The 24,448-nt window shown below is 36.4% G+C and overlaps 1 protein-coding gene across 1 annotated transcript; it reads left to right on the top strand.

Annotated features, from left to right (window-relative positions):
- The first annotated feature begins 262 nt into the window (after nucleotides 1-262).
- On the top strand, nucleotides 263-24,448 carry pigl (phosphatidylinositol glycan anchor biosynthesis, class L). Its single transcript, XM_039650058.2, has 7 exons — nucleotides 263-602; nucleotides 844-943; nucleotides 15,292-15,382; nucleotides 18,283-18,350; nucleotides 19,871-19,902; nucleotides 23,132-23,265; nucleotides 23,717-24,448. The coding sequence occupies exons 1-7, from the start codon at nucleotides 287-289 to the stop codon at nucleotides 23,843-23,845; spliced, it is 870 nt and encodes a 289-aa protein (XP_039505992.2). The 5' UTR covers nucleotides 263-286; the 3' UTR covers nucleotides 23,846-24,448.

Here is a 24,448-nt window from a genome sequence, read left to right as displayed (position 1 = left end):
TCAACTTTTAGAAACAAATTGATTCCAGTATTAATAATTGTTTTATGCTTCCGCATTTGAAATTATTCCAGCTAAGGAGTTTATATATAATTGAATCAATTATGTCGTGCAGTTGTGCTTTTTCTGACTTCAAAATTATATTATGTGTATATAAATTGGAAATATAAATAATATCCTACAATAACCCAGTGTTTGTTTGTTTTTTAAACAATCCGATCTTCGCATTTATAGGAACCATTATTCAGGAAACGATGTTCTACACGGACACTTTCATGGCGCGGTCGAGATGTTTGTTTTCGTTTCCATCATATTTGTCTTTGTGGCTTACACTGTTTCTATTAAGTTTGTATATTACAGATTTAGCCAGTTATGGCCACAGTTACGAAATAAAATATCCACCCCTTCATACACCTTTGGAGACGCACATTTTTGTCCAACACAAAAGAGGTCCGGCGCATTCCTACCAAACTCGGAGACAGCAAACGAGACTCGAGCTCTGTTAGTCACTGCACATCCAGATGACGAATGCATGTTCTTTGCACCTTCAATCTTAAAGCTAGTTGAATCACAAGCATCCGTTTATTTGTTATGTTTGTCAACAGGTAGGTTTACTATTACGTAAATAAATTATAACCATAACCTGAAAACATAATTTGTCAGTTCTATTGAAAGCCAGAACCTTTTTTCACATTGCAAATGCATGCTGTTTGGTTATGTAATTTGAACAAATAATATACTCTATGTGTAGAACTGATTAAATAAAGAAATATGGACTTCTGCAGAAATATTTAACATGCTTGTGTAATGTAAAAGAGACACATAAAAGGTTTCTGCAATCCTCAGGCAATTACAATAATCAAGGACTCCAACGCAAAAGGGAACTGCTTGACAGCTGTGCGGTGCTGGGAATTCCATCCGACCATGTCACCGTCATAGAAGACAAGTAAGGGGGCAGGATACACAATTTTCATTTAAAGTAATTGTTCACCCCAAAATGTAAAATGTGTCATTGTTTGCTCTCATGTTGATCCAAACCTGTATGACCTGTGGTCATAATATAATAAAATATAATATATTAATCATCTGAAGAACTTCTTGAATGGAAATCTAAAAGACTGCATTGGATTTATAGTTTAGTGATTTTTTTCCCTGTCATGGCAAAGCTGAATTTGCAGAAATCATGTGATTATGCTAATTTGGTGCTCAAGAAACAAATCTTATCAATGGTTGTACTGCTGCTTAATATGTTTATGGAAACCGTGATGTCTGCTATTAAAAACCTTTGGGGTAATTATTTTTAAATAATTTAATAGTTGTATTCAGCAAGGTTGCACTAAATTGATCAGAAGTGAGAGTGAAGAGATTTATAATTTTACAAAAGATGTATATTTCAAATAATTGCTGTTCTTTTTGTTTTGATCAAAGAATTCTGGGAAAATGATCACTGTTTACACAAAATTAAGCAGCAAAAACTGTTTTCAACAATAAAATACAGATAGCGTAGCCTATGTGTGTATATACATTTCTTTTGTGACATTCTGTAGAACAATATAAAATAAAATCTTTTTGGGAAATATATAACTAGATGTCTCTCTACAATTCCCGTTAAAGCTGCTGTCTGTAGCTTTTTTGGGCTGAAAAAATGATCCAAAATACGTATTTGAGAAAATGCATAACCAGCCAGTGTTCAAAACTATCTGCTTGCCTTAGCTCGATTCAAAGCGGTAAGCTTGTAATAATGTTTTACATGAATGCAAAGGCATATATGGCAGTTTCAGTTTCTTCATATGAATGAATGCACATGATTACTTGATGAGTAAGATGCATGCACAAACCTGCCAACCCTGATTTTCAACATAACTCCATAAAGATAATAAAGATTGTGTCAATCAATCAGCTCCCAACACTGACAATAAGACCTAGTCTAATCTTGGTGAGGGTGTTTTATTAATGCTATGAAAATAAACATTTAGTTCCAGTATGGCCACCCCCAAAGGCTTCAGCCGCAGCGAGCAAACCCATTTAGGGGGGCTAGGTCAGGCCCTTCCTCTTCTCCCCTGGCTTCCCTGTGAGCAAAGAGTTGCTGGGCTACAAATGAATCCCTTCCATTCTTGTCACAACAGAGGCACAGACAGCTTGAGAAGATGTATGGGAGCATGATCTGTCACCGACATAAACGACCAGGCAAGGAGACTAAAAGAGGGAAGTCCTTAACCCTCCTGAGAACTCTATGATGACACGGCCTGAACATTAGAGTGCACGGGGCATGATTTTCTAAAATAGTCATTGTGATCCCACAATTATCAATATCACTCACATCTGTGGAATTTTCTTAGTCACGTTTAAATTGTCAGTGTTTTCCTCAATCATCAGCTGTTTTTCTCAAATATGAATTATAGTTCAGGTTTCCAAAATACAGGCACACCAAATAAGATTTCCTCCTACCCACATTTTTCCCTCACTGCTGCTTAAGCTGTGCAGTAGGATACATGTATCAATAATATTTACACCATTGAAAAGTTTAGAGTTAGTAATATTAATGTTTTTATTATTTTCTATAATTTCATTCAGCTAGTACACATTAAATTGATCAAAAGGGACAGCAAAGACACATATAGTGTGACAAAAGATTTCTATTTCAAATAAAAATGCTGTTCTTTTTAACTTTATTCATCAAAGAATCCTGATAAAATTGATCATGATTTGCACATAAATAATACTAACTACAGTTTTCAGCATTGATAATGATGCATGTTTCTTGAGCAGCAAATTATAATGTTTTCTGAAGGATCATGTGACACTGAAGACTGGAGTATGGATGCTAAAAATTCAGCTTTGCCATCAGAGGAGTAGATTACATTCTTAAACATTAGTACAATGGAAAATAGTTCTTTTACTAATATCTCACTTTATAATTGTTTTGACTGTTTTTCTCGATCAAATAAATGCAGCTTTGATTATTATTAGAGACTTTTTCAAAAACTAAATTAAAACTAACCCAAACTAGTGTACGTGCTTTTATCTAAAGAAAGCAACCTACAATTTACTTAGTGCAAGGACAACCTGAAGTTAAGTGCCTTGCTGAAGGCTACAATGAAGGCTTTACATACAGATTCCACGAGGGCCTTCCGATGCCTGACCTTTAACTACTACGTGTCTCTATTTTCTGAAACGTATTAGCCATCATTTGGGTGTTTTTATAAGATTCAGATGTTGAAATATTACCTGATGTGCTGTTATTGCATTTTTGCAAACTAACTGTGTGTGTGTGTGTGGGGGGGGAGATAACATGACGTAGACATACCATAACATAGATTATACATGATTATAAAACGTTGTCTCTTCAGAGCATACTGCTACTGCTAGGATTTTTTTTTTTTTTAAGCATTTTTAATCATGTCTTTTTTTCTGCTGAGTAAACTTAACACTATTTATTCCCAAAGACCCTAAATCTACAGTTGGAAAAATGTAGTTAGGAATCCTTCAGCATTTCAGATAACACTTTGGATTTCAGCTCGCAGCTGGTCTGGAAAAAAAAATTGACATAGAATTTCTTTGCTTAGTTAGGTTTATGCTTAAAATGTAAAAAAAGTAACAAGTTCATTCAGGGAAAAACAGTTTTATTTACTTACTGCATTAAATAAATATGGCTAAAGATTTTTAGAATTCTTTGAAAACAACACTTAATATCTTGTTTCTCGGATAAATGTATTTTTAGGCATTTTACTGGAAACAAGACAGCAATAGTTAAAGTCCCAGTCAAAATGTCTTGTTTGTGAATGGGTATTTGCTTTTTATTAAAAAGAATTCAAATATTGGACAGGCTGGATGACAATAAAATTCAGACAGCTTGTACTGTGTATAGCTAGTCCAGTATCTCTGGAAATAATTGCAAGTTTCTTGCTGAAAAATCATATGGAGGTATTTTAGATAATAAGTTTGCTGGAATGGGATTTTGTCAAATGACATAAAGCAGAGTTTTCCTGTCCACCCAGAGAATGGCAGGCAAGAAAATATGATGTATGTGTCACAAATTCAAGTTCTCCCAAAAGAATTTGCATAGTCATGGTAATATGTTTTCCAGGCCGTTTTCCAAGTCCTATGACCCACCCTGCCTGCAGTTCTTCCCAGCATGAATCTGTGCGCCCTTTGCTTCCTTCTTGGCATTGGTGTTTTCGTGCTTAAATTCAGCAGATCCCCAGAGGTCCAGAACACCATCGCATGGCTGAAACTTCTCCACATTTAGAGTTTGTTGGTTTCTGGAAGGATGGAAAAACTAAAGCAGAATGGACCCTCTAGCTGTCCCAAATCTAACAAGACATTTCCTGGTGTGTTGGACGATCAGATACGCCCTTGTTTTGACTGCTTTAAACACAGCTGTCACATTTACCTCCATTTGGGTCATTTAGATCATTAATATGGTACGCACTCTTTGTGTAAGTGTGGGGTCAGTGAGCAGTTGTCTTGTTTTAGACCGCTCTAGTGGCGGTACGTGGAATCAGGGTGTGTTCTGAGAAGCCTGGCAGTGTTTGTGTGTGTGTTGACTAGGTCATAGGTATCATGTAAACTCAGACACCCACCTGGAACTTTCATAATAAGTTGGCACAACGCCCAGTCTGCCTGTATCTCTCTCTTTCTCGCCCTATCGGGTGTAACGATACCCTCATTTCACGATTCGATACATATCACGTACTGAACTCGTGATACGATATTATTGCGATACTCCAAGACATGTCATAAAATGTTAACAAAAAAAATGTACTGTTGATTAAATTGCTAAATTTGATTTTACATTGTGTGTGAAAATGAATAGGCTTGGACAAAACACAGTACATTAGAGACACCAGAATAAAAATATTCGTGATTCTGCAATTATTTTAGACGAATATGACTCTTTTTTACACAAATATTCCCCTACTGAATTATTATACATTATATTCAATATTATATATAATATGTTAATGTACTACTGACATTAAAACTCTGAAAACTCACATAGTCATTTTATTTTGGATTAACTGTTCACGATACATATTGTCACAATCCAATCCACGATACATATTGTTGCATTTTTGTATTGCGATATATCGCGAAACGACATATACACCCCTGTTATTAACCTAATGTACACACAGCATATACTTTGATCCATTCGGACTCATTTTCCTTGTTCACCTTATCCACCGTATCTTAGTCTTTACCCGGGAGCTGACACTGTAATCTTTATGTTCCTTTCCTCTATAGTCATTCACAAGCACATACACAAACACACAAGTCTTAAATCTCACCTCGCATTTGTCAAAAACCCAGTTTGTTATTAGTGACTAAAAGTAAGCTTTTGTACAGCATAGATCACTTCACTCTCAAATACTCTAATCAAGATCTTTTTTTATAATCTAAAGTTACAGATTTCACTGGAGCATAGATAACTGATGACTGCAGTGTGTACTGATAACGCTTAAATCTGAAAGATGAACTTCTGGGTCTTTCGGTTGCATAGCATGACCTCAGCAAACTGTGATAATCTCTAGCTTTCATCTGCACGTTTAAGCTTGTGTGTGTGTGTGTGTGTGTGTGTGTGTCAGCGTCCTGGCAGGGTCATCTGGGCTGGTTCAGGAAAGGTCGCTGTTTAGTGATCAGGGATTGGTGTGCATGCAATGATCCTATTCATACCCTGCAGTCAGCAGCAACGACTGTTGTCGTACCCAGAGTTCTGAACGCACACACACACTCAACTGAGTAGACAAAGGTTAAATGAGTGCACATAGTTTAGAGTGACAAAGTCTTGTGGACTTTAGTCTCAGTCTCTCAGACATCCACAGACCGCTCACTCACGAACATTGTATGCAAAACTGGCAAGAACTGGTTGAAGTCAGCAATTGCTATCTGACTGGCTGACGGCTAGCCTGTTTCATAATATCCTGACATCAGGGTCCCCTCTCAATATACTGTACACTGTATGTAAAAATATGTTTATATATATTTATATATTATAAAAATTAATAATACGTTCTCTTTCTTTTTATATCAAAAAATGCTGAAAATAAGTATCAGGGTTTCCTAAAAAATATTTGGCAGCACAACTGTTCACCATTGATAAGGACTTTGATAATACAAGAAATGATTTTTGAGCATCAAATTAGCATATTAGAATGATTTCTAGGGTCATGTGACACTAAAGTAATGATGCTGAAAATTCAGCTTTAATGTTACTGGAATAAATTACTTTAAAACCAGCTTTTTAAAATTGTAATAATATGTCATTGTTTTTGCTGCATTTCTAATCAAATACAACCCCAAATCCAGAAAAGTTGGACATTTTGCAATAAAATTAAGAATTCACCAATTTATCATAGACTGTTAAAAAAGAAAGAAAGAAAGAAATTTCTGTGTAAGAAAGAATCTGTGATTTTTTTTCTTTCTTTCTCTTTAACCTTTATTTAACTGACAAAAGTACAAAGAAAATATTTACATAGTTTCCACGGACCAACTTAAGTGTATTTTGTTTACATGATTATTTATTTATTTATTTATTTTAATTTTGATGGGTGCTACTTAAGCCCAAAAAGTTAGGACAGAGGCAAAATAAAAGTGAAAAGCTCAGAATATCCAAGTAAATTTCTTTCTTTCTTTCTTTTTTAACAGTCTATGATAAATTGGTGAATTGGTAATAGGTGAGAGTGTAAAAGAAGCTTTTCTGTCTAGCAAATATGGGCCATGGCTCATCAGTTCATGCCAAATATCATGAGTCTCTCAGCCATCTCTCCTAAAGTCTTTCTTCAAATCTCCCTCTTGCTCAGCTCACTCTCTCTCTCTCTCTCTCTCTCTCTCTCTCCTGGGTGGGCCTCCTGGGTCCATCATGAATGGAAACCCTTACTGCTAAATGGCTACAAGTTTGTTGAGGTGCTCTGTCCAGTCCACTTTCAGCTGCTTTTTTCAAAAATTGCATATTGCACCTTTAAACATCATAACATCGCTTTGACGTGGACAAAAAAAAAAGTTATTTTAGAAAAAATAGGATTGATTTTTAGTATGAGCTTATCGATACCAACTAGAGTTGTTATTGGTGCATTCCTACCCTGGTGGATCAGACTTTAATAGCTTTTAAATGTCTATGTAAATCTCATGAACTTGTGATTATCATCTCTAATTATATTGTTTGCTGGCAATTATAGTGCTCTTCCTGATTCATTGAATTGTTATGCGAGTTTGCGTGATATCCATTTCATTTTACACTCTGATTGTAAAGTTCTGTTGTATCTTACCATCTCAGAGTGTGTGTGCTTATGGGCTCTGAATGAGTCGTGTGACCCTCTTCTCAGAGTTGCTTTGCTCTCTCTGGTCACAGCTGCATTGACCGCCTACACTCTGACCGAGGCAATGCATCATGGGAGTGCTTTTGTGATAAGAGCACATCTGAACACGCTCCAGTGAACTTGTACTTTGTCGACCCCCACGCTCCTTTTCTCTCTCTTTTTCTGTATTATTCATTGAGGCAGACATATGATGTCTGTGCATGTGAACACAGACCACACAGTTCACCTGCATGGCAGGGTGACATCAGGTTGAGAGCCTTTTCTCTGTTTACTTCCTTTTTACCGGTCTCTCTCTGTGTCTCTGTCATGTGTTGAGAGCTTTCGGTGGGTGTTAGGTTAGTTTTTGTAAGATTATCCTGCATGTTTTGAACTAAGACAGATATACATATGGTTTCTCGTATGAGAAAAGAGCTCTTGCATTCACACAGTGGCTGTCTGAGAATTTATAAAGGAACCTATAATCTTAAGGTTGGACTGTTTTCTCTCCAAATATATTTTCTTGTTTAATTCCAAATAAAATTGTATAATTATTTAAATGATTACATCATGTACTAAAAATTACTATGATCAATATAACATAAATGGAAGCCAATGTCTTTTAAATAAGAAAAATTATTCTTTGGAAAGTCATTATTATGAGAAAAAAAGTTGAATGTATACTAATTGGAAATTATGTCAGGAATAATTGAGCTCTCAACAGTGTTTGGCAGCAGCGTCTAATAGCAAAGCTATAAGTTTAACTGCTTCAAAAACAGAAACGTTACCACCTTGCTACTGAGAATTGTCATTTAGCATTCATTTGTAAAAAGTCGATCACCAGGCAGCACTAAGAACAAATTTCTGTGCATATGTAGTCTATGCTTCTGTTTGTGTGTGACTTTTTGTCATTTCAAATTTTTATTGAAATAATTATGACTGTCTCGTAATTATGCTAAAAATGACAGCTTTTTGTGTAAAATTGTTGACATTTTAACCTCATAATTAGAGCCCGACCGATAGAGGATTTTGAAGGCCGATACCGATACAAATAATTTTTTGGTTTTAAAATCCGATATATCGGCCGATATTTTATTTATTTATTTTTTCAGAAACGCGCAACAAAACATTAACAGATTTCCCTAACATTAGTTATTTGTAGCTATTAATGGGTTTTAACTAAAATAATATGATAATGCATTTTAAAAAGAAACTTGATTCTTTTATTGTCACAACAGAACAGACTGACGATATTGGCATTAGCTAGCTTTATGGTTAGCTAGTCTATGCTGAGCCATAATTTAGCAATGGATTACGTCATACTGCAAATCGTAAAACATACATTTTCAATATAACAGGCCAAGGAGAGATGATCCGTCTCTTTGCTATAACTGTCACGCGCTATTAAAGAAATACTTCAGTCACATTGTCAAAAGTTAAAAGGACAGTCAGTCAACTACACTGAAACAACGTAACGTAACTATTACTAGCTAATTCCACTTCACTATCGGCTTATTTAACAGCAGCAAAACTGGACATGATAGTCACGAATTTTGTCATGCTTATTTGAGTTAAGAGGACTGATGGGGATGTTCTTTTAATTGTCATTCAAGCAGCGTGTTTCGTCCGTTTTTTTTTTTAAATATTCATTTATTGTCCATTATAACTGCCGATACCGATAGTTTGGAAAATGCTTAATATCGGCCTGCCGATATATCGGTCTGGCTCTACTCATAATTATGATTTAGTATCTCTGTAGTTTTGACTATTAATGCCTTATTTATGACTTTCATATGATTTTAAAAAAGCACAATTTGCTTATCTTATGTGGTGGAAATGGGCTTCCATAATTTAGCTATTACAACCAATGTTTGCAAAAAATTTTATTTAAATAATATGAAAAATATATAACTGCATTTGACAGAAGTGACAAGAGGAAAAAAAACAATAGCATTCATCACCTTCAATATTTAATTATAATTTGTTTGGCAAGGATACTAAACCCTGTGTGATGTATCTTCCAGGAAGAGGAAAGTCGGGTCATGGGGGTGTTGGGGCTGATGGCAGGTCAAGACCCGCAGAGAGATGAGCTCTGTTAACACAATCACCTGACAGCACTACAAATGCACTCTCTGCCAAGAGCAAAAAAATCCTTCTTAGGGAACATTTGGGGTTTCTATATCTCTTTGAAGGCAGAAACACTCAGCTGATTCACTACCATTTTTCTTGATTTGCTCCCCTTCTTCTTTTCATCATAAAGCAATGTGCTCTGTATTATATATTGAAAGCTGCAGGGCTGTTTTATGCCCAAGTATTTGAGAGTGTAATTTTATTTTAATAGGTGTTCTAAATTTGTCTGAAAAAGGCTGTTTGGCTGCTCCTGAACATCTAAATGAATGAAGAATAGCTTGAGCTTTCCAGTTTGCTGCACTGCAGAGCTACTGACTGATAAAAGTGCTTCTTTACTCCATAAATCTGCACAAACATAACTGCAAACCTTGACCCATTTCAGTCAGATATTTTCCATGCTGAAAGGGTTAACTGTCGTTCAGCAGTCAGCTTTTCCCAGCATGCAACGGAGCCGTGTAACGGAAAGGCGGCCCTGGCCCCATGTGACCAGACAAAACAAACGCTGCCAGTCTCCCCACCCCCCTCCCTCTCTGCTCTCTCACACACACACACACACACACACACACAAACACACACACCGCCTCCTCAGTAGGCTAAAGTTCATCTGCTGCATTCAGATGCCTGCAACCAATTACACATGCGGGTGAGTGAGTGAGTGAGCGAGCAAGAGAGAAAAGGAAGGGAGGGAGAAGAGAGGTTACTATGGGGCATTTGACACTGTTGCTATAGCGAGGCAACACTGCATTGATCCATTCTGAAAAAGGTCAGGTAGATCATGTGTATTTTTCTATATTTCGTTATCATTCTCTCTTTCTGTTCCTTGTTCTTGGTTCTGGAAGATTAAAGGTGTAAAAGGGCAGTGTAGTAAAAGCCTGAACCTCAAAGCCTAAACACTCAAGTTGTTGTTGACTTTGGAAAGAATGTTTGTGTATGTGCTACAATTATATGGAATGCCAAAGCTGACTTAATTCAAAATAAATAAATACATAATTAAGTAAATATATACGAAGAAATGTAAAAAAGCAAAAATACATAATTATACAAAGAAATGTAAAAAAGTACAAATAAATGAGTATTTATACATTTATTTCCTTATTTATGTGTACTTGTATTTTTTCACACATTTATTTTTTTATTTATACATTTATTCATTTATGTAATAATTCTAAATTGATGACTTGATTAATCAGTATCAGAGCAGCATCTATGAAATATGGGTTGCGATTTAAGCATTTGAATTGTCACCTGTTATGCATACAAAATTAGGAAACGCAAATGTAAACTACGTATTGAATCGTGTTTCAAACTCATTGCTCAATATGCTTGCGTAGGAGTCAGTGAAATGTGCCCTGGTTTCTCTCCGCATTCTGCGCTGGTGTGCGAGTTTCATTGGCAATAAACACAAGCCAAATGCAAGCATCAGCCCTATTCACCACTTTTACATTATTAATAGTGGATACTTTCATCCGCTTTCATGTCCAAGTGTCTGCTATCAGACCCATTGAAGTGCAGTTTCTGTTCACGTGTGCCATGTGTGCCTACTCTACATGTATAGCCTACTCTACATATAGTTTGGGTGATATACATGACTTAAAATGTGATATTGTCCACACAGCTCTTGCGTTTCATTTGGTCACACACCATAAAGTGTCACTGTAGCCTCAAAGCTTCAGCACTGCCACTCTGAGCTTGATTGCTGCTGTCTGAGTTAAAACATGCCCCCTCATTAACATACAGAGAAAGAAATGTATAAATAAATAAATGTGGAAATAAACAAAAGTGGAAATAAGTAAAGGAATAAATGTATAAATAAAAAAAATAAATGTGTGAAAAAATACAATTATACATAAACAAGGAAATAGAAATAGAAATACTCATTTATTTGTATTTTTTTACATTTCTTTGTATATTTATTTATGTATTTGTTTATGTATTATTGCTTTTTTACATTTCTATTTCTATTTATTTATGTATTTATTTATTTTTAATTAAGTCAGCTTTGGCATTCCATACAATTCAAGCAACAGTATATCTGTCATAATTTACTCATCCTCATGCCATACTGAAGCCACATTAATTTTTGTTCTTTGGACGTCGAATGTGAAGTATTTCCAGAATGATGTGAAGAATTTGATGAGTATCCTGGCTTTACATACTAAAAAAGTGAAAGGGGGCGAGGTTGTCAAGCTCCAGACTGCCAAAACACCACAAAGTATCGTAAAAAAGTGGCCTATGTGCTATATTCTCTGTCTTTTTAGGTCATATACGCTATAGCTTAAAGTTTAAAAGCAGACGTGAGAACCAAAACAGTTTGGCATCATTGACTATGATATTTGTGTTGTCCAAGTGACTTGTGCAGTCCATTTATAAGGAAAAAAATTATCAAGACCAGGTTATTTATCACTCTAAGCAATTGACTTCTGAAGACTTCTAAAGCTTAGACCACTTTATGATACTTTTATAATGTCATTTTGGAGCTTGACATACCTAGTTCTCATGCACTTTCATTATATGTAAAAGAGCAGCCAAGATATTCTTCACAAATTCACCTTCAACATTATGCTGTACATGAGAAAGTCATATCGGTTTGTAACTGCATCACTAAAAGGTTTTTTTGATCAGTCAATGCCAGTGGGGGTTTCTAAACTAAAATTTATTCAAAGTTCTAAGCTTTAACTAAATGTTTAGATTTCATTAAATGTAAAAAGAAAAAAATAGAAAGCAAAATCAAAGATGGAAATATCCTTTATTTCGAACAAAAAACTTGTATTATTGTATTATTGTAAATTGTATTAAGAGTTTTAATGCACTGAAAAATTGATGTAGAGACGAATTTGACAAACAATTTCAAAGAAACCACAAGTAACATATTGGTTAAACAGGAATTTTTGATATCGAAAAACTGAAATATTATTTTCTGGAGTATGTTTTTCTAAAATTTTTATATACATATTTCAAAAAATCATAATTAATAGTGTTTAAATATCATGCTAATATCAAGCTGCCTTACAAGCTAATAATTATACTTTTGCTACAGCTGTGCTGAAGAATAAATCATAAGACATCATATTCATAATATTTGGATAAAACCAATTCTTTTATTTTTTTGATAAGCAGATAGAATGATGTATTGGCATTCATACCTCTTTTTCAAGTCAAGTCCCATCTCTTACATTATCGCATGAGTACCTACTCATTAGATCTGCCAATGCTCACTTTTGTCTTATCCTAACTGCTACTGCCCAATTTCCAAGTCACTCCATTTTCTAGCATATCACCTCGCGCCCACCCCGTCACTGATAGGGTATCCTTCAGAGCCAACCTTGTGACCCTGACCAGCATTTGATTTATGTGCAGATCCATCACAAAAGAACAGAAGCAACTGTCATGCCCCATTGTCAAAAGAGGGAGGTAGCCTCAATTCAACTGTCTCTGTTTCTCTCTCTCTCTCTCTCTTTATCTGACTTTGACTTTGCACTGCATTATTGGATTGCCATTTCCAGTCTCCATAAAAGACAAATCTAATGCTGCCTTAGAATTTTGCACACACACACACACAAAAATTGTCTTTAGAACAGCATTCACATCTCAAGCACACCTATGATGACTTAAAATACTGTCTAGTTAGGCAGCTCGCTATGTTTTGGAGTTTCTGCCTCTCAATCCAGATCCCTAAACTCTTGCTTACTCAACTGTTCTCTTTATCTTTCTTTTTGCTGTTCTAATATTTGATGTTTGATAAAGGTGTCTAGGAGTAATAGAGCAAGACAACAAAACAACATGCACTTAAGTGATTGTCCGCAGTAGGGAGGAGCTTCTTCTGACCCCAATACATTACACAGCAGCTGGGGGTGTGTGGGGTGTGTGTGAGAGAAATAGAACAAAAAGAAAGAGAGAGATTAATGCATGGCCCTTGTTTTCCCTGAGCTGTAGTTACAGATGAATGAGAGGGAAAAGCCCAGGTGACCTTTGATCCCAGACTTCAGAGAAGGACTGTGGGATGCATTCAAGCTGAGCGGCAGTGGGACTATGGCAGTAAATCAGATAGAGTGACTCTCTGTTGCAGCTGTGTGTGTGTGTGTGTGTGTGTGTGTTGGAACGTAAAGGCTTTTCGCTCAGTAGGGCTGCAACTAACGATTATTTTGATAATCGATTAATCGGACGATTATTTTTTCGATTAATCGATTAATCGGATAAAAAATTATATTTCTTTTTTGTTTATTATAACAAAATAAAACCCTAAAAACCACACTCTTTTGTGTGTTAAACAATCTACTTAATACAGATAACTTCATTATAAAGAAAAACAACTAATAAAAAAAATATATATGACCATAACCTATGACAAAAATGCTATTGTAAACTAGATTAGTGGATAACTCAGCAAAACTTAGCCTAGAAATATCACAAGTGCACAATAATTTTATAAAATCTAAACATTTAGTGAAAAAAACATTCCTTAGTGGGGAACAAATAAGAGACAATAAGTGTAGCACTAACTCTGGTAAAACGTTACACATTGCTCTTTGTATTGTTGTTATACATTCATGAAAAACATCGTAAAAATCAGATGCACAGCTGTTTTAAATGTAAAGCACAGCTGTTTAGTGAGGAAGCAAAATATAATAGATAGGACAGAACAAGAAAGGCTATTAATAAGATTTCAAAACCATCATAGACCATCTACGTATCAATTATAATAATAACATTGAATCATCTTGGAAAGAGATCATCATGTTAACTGTTGTAACGCGACGCGCTGTTTGAACACCGAATAGAGAATGACTGACAGCCGCAGTGGAGGGAAAAGCTTGGGTTAACTTGAATTTAATGACTTAAATATACATTTCTATCTCACATTATACTATAGTATGGCTTCATAAAGTATACACGATTAACGTAGGTCACCTATTTTGGTTTCAAAACGGCGAATTTACCGAAAGGTGAATGATTTTCGTGTATGCTGCATATTGATAGCGGTTTCCTGATGCCCGCAAATTAGTTCAAACTCACGGAATCAAGAGCGCGCATGCGAGACAGAAGATAACGTGCTCCAAACCGTCCGTGTTGCGCGCGCGAGACAGGGTAGAGCGGCAAGGGAGAGAGACTGCATGTGCGCCTCATGAAGCGCATGTAAGAAGCGCATGTTCCATGTAAACAATCCCCGTGACGTAATCAGACCAACTAATCGATAATGACATTCGTTGACAACGATTTTCATAATCGATTATAATCGATTTTATCGATTAGTTGTTGCAGCCCTAATCAAACTTACACAAAGAACATGGACAGGACAGTATTGAAAAACCTCGTCCATCATTTGTGTCTTTAGTATTGTATATAATGTCACTCATTAGTTGTGCTCGCTAAGTCAAGAGTCACTATTACCATTGCTCAGACTTAAACTTTGGTGTGTATTTTGTATTATAAGGATGGATGATACCCTTATAATGATGTGGCATGTTGGAGAGAGGTGTTTAATTACTTATCTAATCACTCTAACATAAAGTTTTCTCCCAGACAATAAAAACAAATTGATAGAAGGACCTATGAAAGCCTGTTTCTGAGAAAAAGTGCGACTTCATATCTCTGACTTTTTTTATTTCTTACTTTATCGCAGAATTATTTTTATTTTGTGGCAGTAATGGGTTCCATCATTCCACTCCTTTCAACCATATAGCAACTCACTTTGAACCGCTTAACAAACATACAACAGCAACATGTACATGCAACCACTCACAAGCCATATTTACACACAAAATTGTACAAATCTAGTTGCCTACATGCTATATGTCTCATTTTTAAAAGTGTGTGAAATCTCCATTTGACACTTTTATGTTTTTCTCCCTCTCTCCTCTTGTTCATGCAGAGAGCTTCCAGATGACCCTGCGGTCCAATGGAGCACTGCACTGGTCTCCTCTCTGATCCTCAAACACACCCAAAACTATGGCATCAGTCTGGTAGGAAACTTCTATCCATCCAGGTCCACCTCATCCAGAAGACTGGAGTTTATTTGAATGACCTAAACCTACAAAAATTCCTCTAGAAACACATCGGCAGGTTGGGAGGAGAGCTCTCCGAGCAGTTTGACATGACAGTGGTACAGTTGTAAAGTTGAGACCAGGGATAGGCCTTTTAAATCTATGAAAGAGTTGAGTGCTCTAAAAAAAAAGGAAACAAGGGTGTGCTTTTTAGCAGAATGTTCCCAAAGGATATCTAAAATGTTTGTTTTGGACATTATTAATAATGTATTTAGAACGAACCGGCACTTGGACAGACACAAAAGAGGCTGATGATAAGGGAACACAAGTTTGCAGATGAACTTTTGGACAAATCAAAAGATAAATATATGATATAAACATACAGTAATCCGAAGGAGAGATGGGAAATTAGCGTTCAACTGGCTCTGACAGAATCGGTCATATACAGTATGTAGTATATAGATCTCTCCATATCACACTTCATCATAAAATACTGATCCTAGACTGAATGGAGGCTTTAAATGGTCATGTGACAGTCAGGTCACAATAATAGTTCATCTATTTTTGTGTTGGACAATGGGAGGCCTTCGAATCAAAGAGAGATTTTCAGAGATTCCAGCTTTTTACTGTGCTTATCTGATCTGACTCATGAGGTTGCTTTGAGTCTAGGACCATATCAGTTAGATTAATTCACTCAGATGAGCTTTTCATTGGCCCCCTGTATTTAGCCCTAATTACACATGCTGTAATGTCCTAGAATACCACTGAAGCAGACACGTGGTTCCCCTGGGTCACTGCTGGCAAGCCAACACAGATAGCTATCAGCCTGCTCTAAGGACTTCCAGAAAAGATCCCCAAAAAAAAATGTAAAATCAAGATTAGAACAAACATTTTTCCCTCTCTCTTTCTGTCACGTGTACTGTTTAATGTTTTCTTTGTCCCTCACTCTCCCTCGTTCTCAGCCCGCATGCCATGACATTCCCAAAGAAAGCCAAGCACGGAGGACTTGCATAAACAAGCCAGAAAACAAAGTCATGTCCTTCCAACATGGCTTGGTTTATCTCCATCGCCTAACAAGAACGCACTTATGCAAAGAGCAGCCGGTATCCTTCCTACCAGACTGCCAACTGCCGCAACAGTCCAGTCTGACTTTAAACCGCAAACACACTCACTAATACAGGCTGCTAAATCCAGTGGATCATCACACGGTTCCGCTGCACCCTTAATTTCATGTTTGATTTAAGTCGAAGAGGCTTTGGGGATGGAAATACTGATGTTGAACTATAACATTACACTCCAATTTGATTTTGGCTTTCAAACGTTTGGGAAAAGAGTGGTGGCCATCTTGTGCTCTTTACTGCTCTCTCACAAGGGGCAGAGGATTGTGGGTAGGGCACTATTACACAAATAGACTCATCTGGTTTAATCAGATGTGCATTAGTGCTGTGCGTGCCAGGATTCTTATGCTTTGTGTACAGTGTGCATATACATGCAGGCAAATATCAGTATGTTGAAGTTCAATTTCAGTCGGACTAAAGCAACAATTTCTTTCTTTATTTTTATTAGTTTAGTTGAAAACATACCAGTCTGATTGACTAACAGACCTAGATAATCCAGATGTAGCACGGCTTCATCCTGCATCTACACATATTAATGAGACCGCAATCGACCCTCACCCGAACCTTACTGTTGTGCACATGTTTTGAAAGACATAGATGATGTGCGACAGGTATTTAATACTTAAAAAATTACATTTTCCATGTGTCGTACACTGTAGGACTATAATCATGCATGGATAAACATATTTATTCTGTCCTCTCTGTCTCTTCTGAAAGCGGACTCACTCGCCTCATTGTGTTTGGCAACATTCGACATACCTGCCACAATCTATTCTTTTGTCAACCATATTTTCCTCCACCCTTGGAGCTCGAGCTTGAGCTGTGCGCAGCTGCTGCTTGGAAAGCACCCATTACCAAAGACAGAATCCCTCGTCTGGTGACACAGCAGACGATGCACAGATAGAAGCCTTTCCACACAGTTCTGGCAACAACTCCCACCAAGTCCACTGCTGAGTCTTCAAATTACTGCTTTTCTTTGGCTTATGTTTCATCTTATTTTCCAGTTCTTTTCTTTTGCTTTTTTTTTCCATCTTGTTTTCACCTTTTCACCCTGTTCTTCAGTACGAAGAAAGAATGCAGATGGAAAAAAGCAAGTTTAAGTACTTGCATAATAGACTCTGTTCTGTGGGATGCAACGGAAAAGTTCCACCTGATCGTTCCACCAAACTGGGCTGGAGGTTGCAAAAATGTTGTTACTGATCGTAAAATATTAAAACGGCTCCTATTGCTCACCAAGGCTGCATTTATTTGAACAAAAATATAGTGATCCTTCACATGATTCTTCAGAAATCATTTTAATATGCTGATTTTTGCTGCTCAAGAAACATTTCTTATTATCAATGTTGAAAACAGTTGTGCTGCTAAATATTTTTGAGTAATTCTTTGAGTAGAAAGTTTAAAAGAACAGCATTAATTTGAAATGGGAAACTTTTGTAACATCATAAATCTCTTTACTGTCACTTTTGATCAATGTATTGCGTCCTTGCTGAATAAAAGTATTCATTTCTTTTAAACAAAACACGAAAGGTTAAATGCTGTAGGTTAAAGTATTGTTTATTGTTAGTTCACGATACCTTAGTCTATAACAAATGTAAGCATGTGTATTGTACATTTTTATTTTAATTCTCATACTGTATTGTTTAAAATACAGGGCTAATGTATAATAATAGCTATAATTTTGATATCATTATACTATATGTATAATATCACAATAATGTGGTGTGCATTTATCATTCTCTGATTTATGGTGTGTTTCTGCAGGTGCTGACATTTGATGGCAGAGGTGTGAGTGGACATGCCAATCATATTGCCATCTACAAGACCCTCAGGTACCTTTGTGCTGATTTCACAATCCACACAACAGGATGTTGGCGGCTACTCAAAGTTTATTTGCAAAAAAAAAAAAAAATAGTAATTTCTAAAAATAATGACTTTTCCCTACATAAAGCAACAGTTACAATAGCTTAGGCAAGAATAGAGACTTTCTGAAGTTAGGCCAGCTGTTTGATGTTTCATGTTATAATTACGAAAAGGAAACACCCTAATGTTGCTTATTGAACTGAATTATTCCTAGTGGGTCCAGATGAAATGGGAAAGAGCTTCATTCTTGCAAAATTGATTAAATTAGTTTACAGACCTGCTGAACAGACCTGTATCTTAGCTAGCTTAATATCAGCAAGATGTCTTTAGTCAACAAGTCTTACCATCTAGATTTTGCATGTGAACAATGTTACCCATCCAGATAAACCAGCCAGGACCAGCCAGAAATTTACACTTGTCTAAAAAACTGGCCTTGCAGTAAAGTGGTGTGTGAAGACATTTATTGACTCTGTAACACTTCTCTTCTACTCTGACACTTCTCTCTGAGGCACCTTGCGATCATTTATTCATTCAACTATTTTAAAAAGACAGGAGCACCAATGCACACAATAAATACTTTTTATTAGTCTATATAGTGGATAAATATATTTAGCCTATTTATTATTCAGAATGGAACAGTTAGAAAGAAAATATATTTATAGGAACATTTCAGCAGGCTCAAGATAATTAATACAGAGATCGTTATTCATTGTTTTTATCAATTGGCGTCCATAAAACGTAGTGATAATCTTCATTCTCATGTTTGGACTTGCGATGAACACTCTAACCAGAAACGCCCGATATGTAATAAGTAGAACGCATAAGTACTGTAGTTGTGCACACTAGATAAATTTGAGTTACCATCAAGATTAGTATATTGGTTTATTGAACTAGATACACTTATAGAATATGTGAGGAACAATGTAGGTGTGCTGAGTAAAGAATGCATTTGTAATGGAAGAACAATCAAAAATATGTGAAAATACAGTTATTCTGGTTAACTTATCCTGTGCATAAAACAAATTTCTAGGAAGTGTCAAACTGAGGTCTGGGGACACCGGTGCTAGGAAGCACACGGTGAATAGCAAATAATTTTCATTTAGTTTTGGAATAATATTTATTGTCAAAAGGACTACAGTAAATCTGCTGTTCTTTATTTAGTTATATCCACTTTCTATTGTTATATCATTTTTTTAATTGTTACCTGGATAAACTAAATAAAAAGGATTTTCCTAATGAGCATCATATAAAAAAATTAAAAAAGTAGTAGTAGTAGAAAGTGATTTGCAAATTGACTACTGAACCCCAAAGGGGGAAAAAAATGCTTAAAGACATTTATTCAAGTTTCAAAATTAAGTAAGTGTGCTTATCAGGTTAATTTATGTTTTAAGGAAACAAAAATGCTCATTAAGAATGTTTCTGGAGTATATGTGTTTGAGTTTGGTGTTACATTAATAATATTTTTTCTCTTTTATGTCTTTGGCAACAGTCATCTGGCTTCTGCTGGACGACTGCCTGAAGGTAAGTCTAATTACATTACGTTAAAAATATATATTTAGCATAATATTATTTTAAATATTATTTATCATCTTGTAGAATCTTGCCCTCGTTGGTAGTGCAGTTAATGTTTTCTAGGCAAAGTACGCCACCCACTGGTACACTTTATTAAGTGCACTCTGGAAACATTTCCAGTATATTTACATAATCTGTTTCCCAGCAGCACCCTTGAGCTTGATCAACCCTTTCTTACACCCAAGTGGAGAAAATTACTGAGATCATAATTTTTCTGTGTCTACATTGTGTCAAAAGGCAAAGATAAATCGAGATAAAAGACATCTGATAGATTAGTGCAAAGTTGGTGCAAATGAAAAGGTCAGTTCACGACTCAGACCACTAGGGATCGATATGCTGTCACATGAAGATGTGTTTTGGCCCCAGTAGGCTAGTGATTCAAATATTTTCAAAGGGTTACATATCAACGGCCAAATGATTTTATATATATAAAAAACACGTGTCCGATTATATATATATATATATAAACTGACACTTTATTATATTTAACTTAAATTTCCAGCTGAATTCCTCATACTGAGGACAGGTTAGTCCTGTTAATCCGGTGTTTCCCATCTGTTTCTGGATAAATCGTATTTTACGTAACATCCTCAGTGAAGCTCTAGGCCCCAGTGTTTCTTTAATCAACCAGATCTTCTTTGTGATAACCCTTGGGAGGTTTATCTGTGACCCCATCAAGAAGCTTGTTCATGCCCTTTACACACTCCCATTCAAAGGTTTAGGGTATTTTAAGTTTTTTTTTTTAATTATCTAATGTTCAAAGGGTTATTTGATCAAAATGCAGTAAGACTGTGGTATTGTAAGATATATTTTAAATAGCTGTGTTCTATTTTAAGATATTTTTAAAATGTAATTTATTCCTGTTAGTGCCAATCGGGCATCGTTTAAATGCCATGGCCTACCTGACATTGTTTCTGACCAAGTCCATCCCTTTATGGCCACCATGTACCCATCCTCTGATGGCTACTTCCAGCAGGATAATGCACCATGTCACAAAGCTCGAACCATTTCAAATTGGTTTCTTGAACATGACAATAGGCTTGTTTGAGATGAGCAAAATCTGCGCAGAATCGATCACCGGTGATCAGCGCGAGATGCATGCCGGTTAGAAATGTGTCCGAGAACGGTCCGCCTGGCTCTGATGTCATGCCGACGTATGTCAAAAAACTCTCGCGAGCGCAAGGCGCACCTGTCGGATTCTGCAGTCGCGCGCAGTTGCTCTCCACCGACTGCGCTGATCAAAAGCATGATGGGAAACGACTTGCTGACGACACAGCTTAATGCTCATTGGTTTAAACAACCGTGATGTATTTTTCTCTTTTAACATGTTTGATTTTAAAACTCTGATATCATGTTTTATATGTATTTGTTATGGGTGAATAAACTCTCTGACAGTGCCATATGGCTTAGGCTATTATGTGATGTCACATATGATATTTTTATGCACATGATATTTTTATTAAAATATATAAAAACACATGTCTGTATTAAAGAAAAAAATATTGATAAACACATATTTTGAATGTAATTAAATAACAAGTATTTTTAGTGTCTTGTTCGTTATATTTATTTTCATATAAAAGCAACAGAACTTAAAATTACATCCAGTTTATTAGCAACACGTGCACGAGCGTGAATCCCATGAATCCCGCGATATCAGTCTTTGATCTCACAGGTGTCAGACCCACTGCGAGAACCGAGATTTGTCCGGCTTGATTGCGCTTTTTTCACTCCTCCTCTTACTGCAGCCGCCTACTCTCGACTACATTGCAGGCGAGGCGAGGCGCATCTCAAACAAGCCTAATGAGTTCACTTTACTATAATGGCTGCCACAGTCACCAGATCTCAACCCAATGGGCTATATGCACGCATAAGTTCCGCATTTGACGTAAGGATGCTCGTCCATTTCCGGTTGTGTAGATTAAAGCGGAGGAAAACCGGAGAAAACGGGATTATGGCAGAGTCTTCAATATTTACTGTCCTCCCGTCTTTGAAACGAAACGTACATACGTTTAGATGTAATTTTATATATAGTTATGTTTATTTAATATAATTTTAAAAAGAAGCATAAACACAACGAGGGGTGTCTGTTTTATCTGTTTTTGTGACTAACGTTTCATTAGTATAACCATGGAGTATAAAATTCAATATAAATTCTCGGTATTGCATTGGACTCTATGATCGGCGGAAGTTATCGAGCATCCCTAATGCTTCACCGGAAATAACGCCGTGCATAGAGCCCATAGAGCATCTTTGGGACAGTGTTGTAGTCGAGACCACCTCACTCGAGTCTGAGTCGACACCGAGACCAGAGAGAGTCGAGTCCGAGTCAAGACCGAGTCCATAGAGTCGAGTCCGAGACCAGAGACGGTCGAGTCCGAGTCGAGACCGAGACCAGTGAGGGTTGATTACCTAATTTACTTTTATTTACTTAGAGAATCCTTTTTTTTTTTTTTACTCAATTTACTTAGTTTAAAAAAATATGATCAGTTTAGGGTAAAATGGCCACATAGTAGGTGGTGTTAAAAGTAATTTTATTACAATTTGTCATGCGCAGTTGCGCACTAGAAAATCACCAATCACTGGGCGTGTCAATCAATTTAAAGAAATATTTTATTAACATACATTAATAATCATGAAAAATATTTTTAATTGAACTCGAGTGGACTCGGGAATAATTCCGAGTCCTAAAAAAAAAATGTTCGAGTACGAGTCAATTCCGAGTCCAAATGGACGCGAGTCCATGACGAGACCAAGACCATTAAAATATGGTCTCAAGACCGAGTCCGAGTCTCGAGTACTACAACACTGCTTTGGGATGTGGTGTAACGGGAGCTATCCTATCAATATGGACCAACATTTCTAAAAAATGCTTTCAGCACCTTGTTGAATCAATGCCACGAAGAATTAAGGCAGTTCAGCAGGCAAAAGTGGGTCAAACACAGTATTAGTATGGTGCTCCTAATAATCCTTTAGGTGAGTGTATGTATTCAGTTTTATCAGTAGCATGTAGACAAACATCATTGACACATCTTATTGTAACTACAGTCTCTATGAAATGATTGATGAAATCCTCATCCTATAATAGTAAATGACTGTAAAAGCTTCAAAAAGTCTAAAAGGTGTGGAAACCCAGTACTAAGCTTAACTTTTTTTTAAAATATATCTGCTCCTACAGGTTGTCAGATCTTCTCTCTTCACTCCATCAGCATCCTCAGAAAGTATCTATCAGTCTTAGAGCTGCCGGTCAGCTGGCTCCTCCCCTCTGATTTCTGCTGTCTCATTGGACCGAAGGAGTATAAGCGTGCCAAGGTGTGCCATTAGTCAGTGTTTAAACAAATACCTTAAGCTCTGATTAGACCTGATCAAACGTTATGAGTGTCTCGCTTTTCTCAGCTTCTACAGTACAGCTGTCTTCAGATGTATTCCCAGACTACAGAACATTCATAGCTGAAAAAGCTTCTTCTTAAAACAAGGGCTGTGTTGCTGATTAACACATTAGTACTTTGAACCTTTACTGTAAGCATTAACTAATCCTGCCGAGAGGTCTCTGAATGACGCAGCTTCTCTGTCTGAACTGCCTCTACCAGTCTGGCTCCTTTCAGTAGCATGTTAAGCCTTTCTGTGTCAGTTTGTGATCTTTGGTCAGGTCTCTACCTGATTTATAATAAAGGCTATAAAAAAGTAAATCAATACACAGTCACCCAACAAACTGAAGTAATTGCTCTGTTGCTATCTGTTCTCTCTTCTCTTCTTTCCTCAGAAAGCCATGCTCTGTCATCGCTCTCAGCTGCTGTGGTTCCGCCGGCTCTACATACTGTTCTCACGCTACATGTTCATAAACACGTTCCAGGCCATCGTTGTGGAAACAAAGAATGTGAAAATTTATTAGATTAGATTGTCTTTGACACTGTTCCTGTTAATGTAGGACTAAAGTTATGCACTGCATTTTTTAGGTAAAGGTTAACTTCATGTTTCATTATTTCTTTAAATAACAACATTCCAAATATACTGTCATTAAAATACTATATAGTGACAGCATATTAAAAAAGGCACAGCGAACATATTCAACCTGCAGACACTGATGGAGAAATGCTGGTATATAATGGGCCTATGCACACTGTACCCCAAACCATCCTTTATTCTGAAAGCCAGTTTTCTGGAGAGGTTTAACCTAGATAAGCACTTTAATAGAGTAGCTGAATCCAAAGAACAGATTGTGCCTTTGTGTGTGCAGGGAATGGAGAAAACTAAATTTGAATCTGTATTTTGTTTACTTTTGCGTTTACTGTTGTTAAGTTAAAGCACTGTTCCAAACGGATCAGCAAGTTCTGTACCAAATTTTGTGATTCAATATGGTTTCAAAACTGGCTTATATTTCTGAATTCTTTCCGAGCAAATCTGTTATTCTAGGGAGTGTATGATGTTCTCTGTTTTGACTTTTAGTTATGAATATATACATAACAATGTGGAGTAATGCAACAGTTGTTTAAAA

This window comes from Pimephales promelas, chromosome 4 (genome assembly GCF_988280905.1).
Source record: "Pimephales promelas chromosome 4, fPimPro1.hap1.1, whole genome shotgun sequence".
Lineage (NCBI taxonomy): Eukaryota > Metazoa > Chordata > Actinopteri > Cypriniformes > Leuciscidae > Pimephales > Pimephales promelas.
This window is presented reverse-complemented; position numbering and strand designations above follow the sequence as displayed.